At 46.6% G+C, this 10734-nt stretch overlaps 2 protein-coding genes across 2 annotated transcripts; one reads left to right on the plus strand and one right to left on the minus strand.

Moving 5' to 3' along the window:
* Nucleotides 1-1146: 1146 nt before the first annotated feature.
* On the minus strand, nucleotides 1147-2808 carry mrpl43 (mitochondrial ribosomal protein L43). Its single transcript, XM_020109737.2, has 3 exons — nucleotides 2521-2808; nucleotides 2322-2428; nucleotides 1147-1668 (listed from the first exon to the last, which is right to left on the minus strand). The coding sequence occupies exons 1-3, from the start codon at nucleotides 2649-2651 to the stop codon at nucleotides 1451-1453; spliced, it is 456 nt and encodes a 151-aa protein (XP_019965296.1). The 5' UTR covers nucleotides 2652-2808; the 3' UTR covers nucleotides 1147-1450.
* A 63-nt stretch (nucleotides 2809-2871) lies between these two features.
* On the plus strand, nucleotides 2872-6932 carry twnk (twinkle mtDNA helicase). The gene is made up of 7 exons (XM_020109736.2): nucleotides 2872-3069; nucleotides 3299-3947; nucleotides 4087-4789; nucleotides 5082-5322; nucleotides 5414-5521; nucleotides 5626-5767; nucleotides 6094-6932. Exons 2-7 carry the CDS (start codon nucleotides 3324-3326, stop codon nucleotides 6406-6408), a joined length of 2133 nt encoding a protein of 710 aa, XP_019965295.2. The 5' UTR covers nucleotides 2872-3069; nucleotides 3299-3323; the 3' UTR covers nucleotides 6409-6932.
* The last annotated feature ends 3802 nt before the right edge of the window (nucleotides 6933-10734 follow it).

The following is a 10734-nucleotide window of genomic DNA, read 5'->3' on the forward strand; positions in this document are numbered from 1 at the left end:
GGGGGCGGGGGGGGGGGGGGGCGGGGGAGTCAGGAAATGAAGAATCCGAACATGTCCACACTGGATCCCGTCCTCAAGACGAGCAGCGAGGCCACTGTCGTCCGCTGGGAACGGGGCTCACAGGATCTAATTTACATACATGTGTAACAGAGCGGAGGTATAACATAAGCTCAGGTGGGGACCGTTCTGAGAGCAGCGTTCACAGCTGGTAACTTAGCAACAGCATCTTTATTTAGAGCTTTTAATGTCCTCGCTTGGGTCAAGCTGTGCGAGTTCCCATTGGGGAGTGAGGGTGTGATGAGAGAGCACGGTGGCTCTGATACATTTAACTGGTGTCGGAGATAAATGAAAAAATCAAACGTGAGGTAGGAATGAAAAAAAAAAACACATCTTCACATCGTTGGTCATTTAACAATTGATCATCAGGGGCTTTTATTAGCACCCGAGTTTCATTTCACCCAATCTGCTCACAGGATTTACTGATTATTAAAGTTGAGCCACTTTTACGGTACTGTATGTTTATGCAGTGGTATGAAGTAACTATGTATAGTTACTCAACCGCAGTACTGTAATTAAGTACTTTTTTGGGTACTCTGTTACTCTACTTAATTTCAGAGGCCGATATTTATATATATATTATTATATATTATCTGACACTCAGATAAGATTCCAAATGTATAAATGAAATATACTTTATCATAGATTAAAATACTGTATATAAAGTTAAATATAACAATATATGCAGTATTACACAAGCAGCCAGTTATGCCACAATCTGCCTCGTTGTATTTGAACACATCGCCCACCGGAGGAGAGTCAGTTTTCTGTTGCTGCAGAACACGGCTCCGTGCTCGAGGTCAAGAGTCGTCCGTCAAGTCATCACACAAACATCTGTCGTGTTCATTTAACCTCTGGATCATTTAAAGGTTGTGCAGCGAGGAAACCTTATCAGTATAAAACTGTAAAAACATGAAGGGCTCCTGTGTCATCTAAATAAAGAGCTGCTCATTATCATCTGTAAAGTATCTCAACAGCAGTGAAATCTATTTAAAAAGGAATAACGCAGACAGACTCACTGGAGACACTTGAGCTGTGTTGATCTTATCCTGACAAGCTGTTCAAACACACGTGGACAGGAAATCTATATTTAAACACCAGTACCACAATTTACTTTTATTTCATACATAGTTGCATCTGCTCTCCAGTTATCTGCTTTTGAATAAGCGTCCGGTGGATTCATGTGGAGTCTATTCAAGCGTGGCATTCAGAGCCACGCGTGTTCTTCTCTGCAGCCGCCAGCTGAAGGACACGGCTAAAACATGGTAAGTCAGTAGTGAGGTCTTCTCGAGAAATGTTCCAAATACTTCACTGGAAACTTCTGCGAACACGAGAACTACTAGAGCCGTGCGGACAAAACATCTCAAGATGAACTGAAACAGCTGGAAAACCTTTACACAGCGTCCTGCTTGTGTGGCCTGATGGGGCCGATGGACGGGGGCCGGTTGGTGAATGGGTGCCACTGGCCCTGGATGCTGGGGTTGTCCGTGTGGAAGGGCTTGCGGATGCGTATGATTTCCAGGCCGGACTGATTCGTCAGTTTGGTCAGGAGCTCAGAAATCTGCGGAGACGATTTGCTGGTGACAATTTCTTCCCTCACGTTGCCATTTACTGCAGGAAGGGGGGGGGGGGGGGGGAGAGGAAATCGTGAATCACACTTTGGTCACTGACGGAAACTGCTTCTTGTGAAATGTCGCAGTGTCAACAAGGACTTTAGGTTTTTGAGGGAGACTCGTTTACAAAGTCTTGTGAAACCTCCGGTGGTGTTTCACCTCTGCCCGACTCCATGGAGCTCTCAGAGCAGCCAGTGTTATACTGCCCCCTACAGTTTCTCAAAGTAGTAACAAGCGTACTGTCTTCATTCAGAGTTGAAACAGGACTGAGAAGTGACTGATTTTAACCCTTTAACATCTTTATTTTACAGTGAAATGAACTGATGTTCCTGTGCAGTTAACATGGAGCTGATTAAGAGGAAAAACCGAGACGATGTTTAATTGATAAAACTCAACTGAACATGTAATAAACATGTCAACTGACAGATCAACATACATGAAGGACGCGTGTTCACGTCGGTTTGAATGGATTTCTACATCGACGGCATGTTCAAATAACTCCCTCCTAGGAAATTGTTTATAAATAGATCAAACGACATCAAAGACATGTTTTCCGGAAGCTTCCTGGGAAACACTGAGGAAATGACACGAGCTGTAAAAACAATGGCTTCTCTAGATTCTTCACATCCAGACTGGAGATCGTGTACTCACGGTACTCTGCGACTATCTTGGGGATCCTGCAGGACTGAGGAGACACGTACACGACAGTCCCCGGGTTCCTCTTCGCATAATCCACCACCCCCTCCTCGATGAAGTCCCTGAGACACGGAGAAGACACACCGTCACGCGTTGTTGAGATGGAGATCGCACGTGTCACCTTCATTGCTGTGTCTGCTTCGTGTTTTATTACCTGACTCCCAACGAGCTCTGCGCGTTTCTGGAGAAGACGATGGAGATCCGCTTCAGCTGCGACACGTAGCGACCGACCCCGTTCCGGAGAACACTCGCCAGGAAGCGGCTGGGTGTCCCCCTGGACGACATCTTTAACCTTTGACCTCTAGCTGCCTGATAAATAAACGTATCGGTGTTCGAACCGTGTCACAGAGAGAACAACCCGCTGGACGGCAGCTTCCGTCACAGAGGACGAGTTCACGGGCAGTGTGTGCAGCGATGTCCGTCCCCTAAAAAGTCCCGGAGTGAAACATTTACCCGAATTCCCCTTCTTTAAAAAAAAAAAGCGAAATCATAAAACTAGATTAAAAAAAAACAAATACGATTTTAATTCAAGGGAAATGTTAATATTTATTTAAATTAAATTAAACTTCTACATTTTCGACGGGAATTTACTTCGCGGGTGATGCTCTTCAGCTTCCGTCCCATGTTTCACCCGGGCTTGTTTTGGTAACGCACCGAAAAGCCCGGGTTAGAGGAGCATGGAGGAGACAGAGAACACGAGCTCGTAAGTAGATTATTGTGTTTTTCTCTGGATTTATCTTGTTGTGTTTTCATCTGAAGCTCACACACACACACACACACACACACACACACACACACACACACACGATCATTGTCATGCATCGTGTTTGTGTGCTTGATTTAAAAGCCTCGGTCCTGTCTGTGATCCTCCAGGTTCTAAACCCTCTCTATCTTTTCCTTCGTGTCTCTTGTCGTCGTCGTGTCTGCTGCAGGTCCACTGTCTCCTCCAGGTGACTGATGTGGAGGAGGCTGCTGCTGAAGGGCGCCTCCAGCCTCCTGCAGGCGGCGGACCCGAAGTTCCTCCACCGCAGACATTTCTCGTCCCTGTCTCTGAGGCTGCTCCCCCACAGGCTCGTCCACAGGCCCCCCGAGGCTCCGTGCGTGGGTGCGGGCTACTTCCTGGCACCCAGTGGCACCAGGGCGTATAAAAGAGATGCCAAGTCTCCTGTGGAGCTTCCACTGAGCCCCATCACCGTCACTGAAATCAAACAGTACCTGCGCTCTAAAGACATTCCCTTACACGATGGCTACAGCTGCCTCCACATCCCGAGCATCTTCGTCGAACCGTCCGTCAGGGGGGACACTTTCTCCCTGTTCGTCGACAAAACCACCGGGCAGTTCCTGTGCAAGGACACGCTGGTGGAAGGGACCTGGGAGGATCTCCAGGACTGTCTGGAGGTGATGCAGAAGGAGGAGCAGGACGTCCTCAGCCCCCATGTGCTGCTGGGATATCCAGAGAGTGTGGATGAGCAGGAGGAGAGGGACAGGGAGCTGAGGGAGGTGCAGAGGATCTGGTCCAGCTCCGTGCCTCTAACTGACGTCCCAGAGGACGAGGCTCTTCTGATTAAAACCATGTTCCAGGTATTGTCGAGTGTGAATTAGTGAAGGAATTGCAGGTTATTGACCCGTACCACACATTTTACCAAATCAAGAAAATACTTGAACTTGTCGTGACATTTTTCTTTGCAGGAAAATGATTATTGTAAATGTTTTGTTTCAGATCACAAAGGTCTCCAATGCAACCCTCAAGAAGTTTGGTGTGAGGCTCTTCAAACCTACCAAGAGTCTGGTTTTCCCCTGGTTCGGTGGACCTGACTCCTCTCTGAAGGGAGTGAAGCTCCTCTCCGCCCAAAGCACAGACTCTGAGAAAGTCACATACAATGAAGCTACTGTCCCAAAGTGTAATTCTTACTACAACCTGTTCGGCCTCCCCCTCGTCGGCCGTATGGACTCTGAGGTGGTTCTGACGGGTCACGAGCTGGACACTCTGGCTGTGAGTCAGGCCACAGGACTCCCCAGCGTTGCTCTTCCTCGTGGGGTCAGCTGCCTTCCTCCGATCCTGCTGCCTTATCTGGAACAGTTCAAGCGGGTGACGCTGTGGCTGGGAGGAGACATCCGCTCCTGGGAAGCTTCAAAGATCTTTTCTCGGAAGCTGGGCCTGAGGCGCTGCTCTCTGGTGCGACCTGGGGAGTACCGGCCGTGTCCCGTCGAGGCGCTAGCTCAAGGGAAGAACTTAAACCAAATCGTCAAAGCCTCCATTCCAGCAGCCCATAAGTCCATAGTGTCCTTCAAGCAGCTCAGGGAGGACGTGTACGGGGAGCTGCTGAACACTGAGCAGGTGGCCGGAGTGAAGTGGACGAGGTTTCTAGAGCTCAACCGGATCCTGAAGGGTCATCGCAAGGGGGAGCTGACTGTTTTCACAGGTATAAGGAAACATAACAAGTAGAAATTGTCATTGTTAACAGGTTCCTATTCTGTGTTTAAAGTGATGGGGAAATCTTTTTTGTGTAAACATGGATCCCAGGTAATAAATCATTAAACATAAAACACACACAGACAGCAGGCCAGAGTTTATTTGTAAAGATAATTAATTTGGGACAGGAGAGTTTAAATGAGCTATAAACACGTGTACACGTCGTTATCGTCTTTATCCACTCCACAGTTTACAATCACACACGTTTACTTCATCTCAATATGTGTCCCTTTATTTTTCAGGTCCTACTGGCAGTGGGAAGACCACCTTCATTAGTGAGCTGGCTCTGGACCTCTGCATGCAGGGCGTCAACACGTTGTGGGGAAGCTTTGAGATCAACAACGTGCGTCTGGCTAAGATCATGCTCACACAGTTCGCCATGCAGAGGCTGGAGGAGAACCTGGAGCAGTACGACTTCTGGGCGGACAAGTTTGAAGAGCTGCCGCTCTACTTCATGACTTTTCATGGGCAGCAGAACATCAAGTGAGACTCCGCAATGCCACTTGAATCCAGAGAGCTCGTAAACCTGAGTACTGAGTCTGACCCGTCTCTGACCGTCTCACCTTTTCCACAGGGCGGTGCTGGACACGATGCAACATGCCGTTTACCTCTATGACATAAACCACGTGGTCATTGACAACCTGCAGTTCATGATGGGGCAGGAAAACCTCTCAGTAGACAAGTGAGTGAAAGTTAACTGATGACAAATAGGAAGATTTAAAAAAACAAATCGTCCATATGCTTCTTGAGGCCCAGTTCTTCTAAATGTCGGTTCGTGTGATGCAGGTTCGCAGTCCAGGACCACATTGTCGGAGCGTTTCGGAAGTTTGCCACCAACAGCAGCTGCCACGTGACTCTGATCATTCACCCCAGGAAAGAGGAGGATGATCGGGAACTGCAAACGGCCTCGATCTTTGGTTCTGCGAAGGTAAGACGGAGAAATGTTTTATCTTTCCCACCGTGCTGAAGGTTGTAACCGAAGGCTCAAAGGAAGGTTTGCCGCTGTAGTCGGTGCAGCCGGTGTTAGAATCACATCACCGAGTAAAGGAGTGTTGTCACAGGACAGGAGGAGAATTTACTGACGAGGTAGGATTTGGTGTTAAAACTTAGTTAAAACATTGTGGATGTTTTGAGTGTCTACCACCTCATCGACAGACAGGTCAGTGTGTTGGAGAGAGAGGGAGAAGTCGGTGCAGAGCGCTGTTCGCTCTACAGTGAAGCATACTAACCCCCCCCCCGCTCCTCCTCCTCCAGGCGAGCCAAGAAGCCGACAACGTCCTCATTTTGCAGGAGAAGAAGCTGGTGACGTGTCCTGGCCGGAGGTCCCTGCAGGTGACCAAGAACCGCTTCGACGGGGACGTTGGCATCTTCCCTCTGGACTTCCTCAAGTCCTCGCTCACCTTCTCGGCTCCGGTCAAAGGTAAACACAAACTGAGGAAGGTCGCCTCCAAGCCGGAGAACGAGGAGTCAGAGGAGAAGGAGGCGACAGTGAAGAAGAGCCAGGTTAAAAAGGAGAAGGCAGAGAAAGCAAACAAAACAACAAAGACTCCAAGACCTGCAACTGGATAGTAATCCAACCAGAACTCATTCATATATATAAACATTCATATATATATGAAAGTCAAAAAGTTGCCATGATGTATTTCACATAAAAGATGTCAGACAGCTTTATGTCCGTCACATAGGTTTGAGTCAGCTGAACATACAGTCACAGTGTCCTGTGCTAATGCGTACATGAGTGCATGTTAAAGAACATGAAATCACAGCCCTGATTGTAAATCGTTCAGATCACTAAAGATTAATTTCATGATGGATGAAGTTCAGAACCATGAGCTGAAGAAACGATGGTTAAAGTGTTGAACACGTTCAGTCTGGAAAGTTTTTAATTCTGGATAACAACTTCTGAAAGTGTTAAAGTTCTTCAGTTTCAAAATATACTGTGACACAAAGCTACTGTTTTCATGGAAGAACACTGTCGTTTAACCCGATGATCTATAAGCACTTGTAGAGAAACACTGTCTCTTCTCTACTGACTCTTTTCAATTATGATTTATTGATCAAGCTGCTTTATTAAAAAAAATGTAATCAAACAACGTGAGGGCACGTCCACCTTTATAAACAGTCTATACATGAAACACTTATTTTCACCTTTGCTGAGGAGGCTGTGTTTTCGTCTGGGTTTGTTTGTTTGTAGAGCCTGACCTAAAATGTCATGTTCGTTAATTTCGTTTTCAAGCGACTGATATTTATGCGTGTGAGCAATTTGCAGCTGTATTTTATTTAGCAGGCAGCAGAGGGCAGCACGAGACATTTGACTCCAGACAGGAGCTGATGTGACTAAAGCACAATAAACATTGTGAGGCTCATTAACCATCAAACATCTGATTCACTCTTATCTCGAGGCGTCAGAAGAGACTGTTTTAACGTTGTAGAAGTAACTAGAGATTCACTCAGATCTCACACCTCCGCCACGGCCCGACAGCATATGTGTGTGTATAAATACACGTATTTACAGTAGGGTGATAAAGTGAACTATCAGACTCGGTGGAGGTCCGTGCTCTCCAAGTGCCCTTCCAAAGGTCAAGATGCCTTTTGTTGAATAACAGTGTGGCTCCTTATATTTAACACTGGAACGGCAGTAAGTCGAGCTCACACCTCCGCCACCACGCAACAATCGAGCCTCATAGCTAAGAACACATTATATTACACACCTGACTGATTTCATCAAGCTCCATGAATTATTCACTGGAAAACTTTCTTGAAATGTTAAAGAAAGCGATAAATAAATCCTGGATCTGCACCGAGATGGAATGGATTCTTTCCAGACTCACACTGAATCCTTCCTCCAAGTCTCATGCTAATCCTCTCAGCATTTGTTTGTGTAATGATGCTAAAATAATCCTACACTGTTAACGTGGAATTATAATTGGCACGAATATCTGAAATCTCGTTTTACGCTGCTGCTGCTGATAATCAAGTCGGGTCAGATTTCACAATATGTGACGAGGTTCCAAAGGTTCGCCTCCACCTGCCTGATGCCTTCTCTTTACTCCCGCGTCACATTACACGATCCATTATTTACACTGAGTGACTTTTAGTAAATGCAGAGTGCGTTTCAAAAACATCTCTCACATGAATATTTCATGGGTACAATCAATTGACCTGCCCGGCCCGCGCTGGTGCACGGTTACACGTTGAGGCGGCAACGTCCTGAGGTGAGAAAGTCTGCGTTGTGCTGCACCGAAGGCTGCTGGGACAACCCCCCCCCCACCGCTTGACGTGTCATATTTCATGACTGCGAAGCCGAATAAAGCTCAGATTTACGACAGAGAGGAAACACTTCATTGTGGGAATAGCGCCTGTGTTTTATATCAGGGCCTCGCACTCTGATTAAAAAAGATTTATGACATTTGCATTGTGGGAGTCACATGCTCTTAACCAAACTCGACTCTAATACACACTAATATTATATTTTAAACAAAGACAATGAGTGGGGCCTCTCCTGGCTCCTGCTCTGACAGACCAGACTCACTTTGCACATGGTATGTGGAGCCCTGAGCTCCTTGGACAGTATATTAATGTTGTAAACCGTGGGAACAATTCCTGGGTAGTTGAAGAACATAAATCACCGCAGATGAGACGGCGGGAGGGAGACGACTCATGGGCAGATGTGAGGATCATCAGATTTTTGTTCCAAACTTAATCTTCTCCCCTTTCCTTAAATGCTCTGTGTTTTTCTGTGAAGGTTTTACTGCTGTGCGAGTACACGCTGCTGTTTGTAATGACTCCAGGCTGTGTGCTGGATGGGTCTGGGTGTCCTCTGGCCTGTGAGGCTGCAGAGGCCTCTGAATGGGGCTCTTTGTGTTTGCAGGCATTGCTGCGCTCAGATGATGGTTCCACTGTCGCCTGCCAACTCCTCAAAAGACGTAAAAACACACAATTGCGTGAGGATGCACGTGCATGCGCAGTTGTACTTTGAACTCTCAAATATTTACACTCATGAGCCATTAGTCTTACTTATAGTAGCATTACTGAGCTTCATCCAAGGGCACTTTCACAGATAGCAGCTCGAGTTCTCTGTTTGTTATCAGAGTAAACACTTGGTGAAATACAAAACTAAATATGTAACTAGGTTAACTGGAGTCAGAGCACAGAACTGGATGTCTGATTGCTCCGTTTTGTTTTTAAAAGCTTGTTCGGGTCCGAGCGTTGCATGCTTCTTCAAATAGTTTCCATCTGGAGATGAAACGACTTGAGTTACGCAGCTCTTAATCGCGAAGGAAACAAATTGTGCAGAAACCAAACAAATTCCCCTTCATTAAAACGCTCAAGCACATGAGGGGGCGTGAATCAAAAGATGTTTCAGCTGCAGATGAACCCGTTCTCATGAAATATCTGAAGTACTGGAAACATCACGACCCGATGTCACAATGACTGACTGAACAGGAAAAAGAGAAATCCAGGCATTATAACGATCCCAGAAACCTGAGCTCGAGGATCCAGCTGCTGCCGCTGATGATGACTTGCATGCATCGCTCTCCGCCCCATTAGCTGCCCATCATTAAGCCAAATATTCGGGTCTGGAGGTAATTTCAAGACCCTCAATCAGAGATAATCAGTCTGGAACTTTGACGCTGCTCAGTGACTTCACTCAACAAGGCATCATATGATTCACTTTCTGCTGATCCTGGTTGTTGTGTAGGTCAGAGTCAGCGTCTGTTGTTACCTCAGTTGTGTTTTTCTCTGTTTGTTTGTTTGTAACTTCCCTGACTCAAGTTTTGTGGTAATTCATCCAGTAGTGTTTTAACGTCTTAAAGACGCAGTGAGAACGTCATTTGACCCAGACTGAGGTTAAAATAGAAAGTGTGACACAACATGCTGGGAAAACATCGAGTGCTTGAAGGGACTCGCTGAGTTTGTAGAAGAAGTCTGTCTGTTACAGTTTCTCTTTGTTGAAGCAAGATCGGTAACCTCATCCTTCAGTGTTTCTACAGAGTCCGTTCAGTGGATACAGTGAGTCAGTTAATAATCAGTCAGAAATGTTCGTAAATAACATCCAGGCCTGTTCCCATCACAGAAACTCAAAGTGCATTCCTTTGTTTCGCACGCGGAGGACTCACGGCGCTTGCAGACGGACCAGAGGCGGTTTCAGAGTGGAGGCTGATTCGAGATGCCCCAGCATCCCCTCGGTGTTAGTACGAGGGAGTTGGGGGTGGGGGGCTTTTTACTCTGCCTCACTTACTCTCATGCACTTTGCACGTCTGACCCACATTACCCAACAGTACGCCTGCCACTGTGTATATTAATAACCATGTGCACATCCTCCGAACTCCCCGACCAGGGGACGGCTCATGTTTGAGCTCAATGGGTAAAACTGGGAGACTGAGGATGTTCTGTATTTTTCTTTTGGGCAACAAATCACATGAAACGACTAAAATCAACAAAAAAATGAATGAATCTCACTTCAGAGTATTCTCTGTGTATTCAGAGGATTCTTCTGCGTCATTCAGTTTATTACATTTTTATAAAAAGCATCAAAAACCCGCCGACAGACAAAATATTCCTGGTGCGAACGCTGCCATCTTGCACCGATGATGTCATCTGCTGATACACGCACTGAATGAATCATGACTTGACCCCTCTGAGAATACCTGCAGTGATTTATGTCTCTTTGGGTGGAGTGGTTCCTGCGATTGTTTTAGTTGCATGAGTACTGAGCTGCGATGCTGAACTATCATGTGGCATCAGCAACAGACATCTAGTCGACCGTCCCATCTGCTGACAGAGCTGCAGTGCAAACACCTGCCGACTCTGTGTTCCACTCTACTGACCACATTCTGCCTTTTGAACACGATGGGGAAAGTATCGCCGTGCCCGGTGCTTATGTAACATTGA

The sequence above is a fragment of the Paralichthys olivaceus genome, chromosome 21 (genome assembly GCF_024713975.1).
Source record: "Paralichthys olivaceus isolate ysfri-2021 chromosome 21, ASM2471397v2, whole genome shotgun sequence".
NCBI classification, from domain to species: domain Eukaryota; kingdom Metazoa; phylum Chordata; class Actinopteri; order Pleuronectiformes; family Paralichthyidae; genus Paralichthys; species Paralichthys olivaceus.

What these genes read in the sequence shown, in the direction of transcription:
- mrpl43 (XM_020109737.2), bottom strand. Translation starts at nt 2,651, where the DNA reads ATGTCGTCCAGGGGGACACCCAGCCGCTTCCTGGCGAGTGTTCTCCGG. An exon ending in CAGAGCTCGTTGGGAGTCAG is followed by an intron (nt 2,429 to 2,520) that starts GTAATAAAACAC and finishes TCCGTGTCTCAG; the next exon opens with GGACTTCATCGAGGAGGGGG. An exon ending in CAAGATAGTCGCAGAGTACC is followed by an intron (nt 1,669 to 2,321) that starts GTGAGTACACGA and finishes CCCTTCCTGCAG; the next exon opens with TAAATGGCAACGTGAGGGAA.
- twnk (XM_020109736.2), top strand. Translation starts at nt 3,324, where the DNA reads ATGTGGAGGAGGCTGCTGCTGAAGGGCGCCTCCAGCCTCCTGCAGGCG. An exon ending in TGATTAAAACCATGTTCCAG is followed by an intron (nt 3,948 to 4,086) that starts GTATTGTCGAGT and finishes GTTTTGTTTCAG; the next exon opens with ATCACAAAGGTCTCCAATGC. An exon ending in CGATCTTTGGTTCTGCGAAG is followed by an intron (nt 5,768 to 6,093) that starts GTAAGACGGAGA and finishes CTCCTCCTCCAG; the next exon opens with GCGAGCCAAGAAGCCGACAA.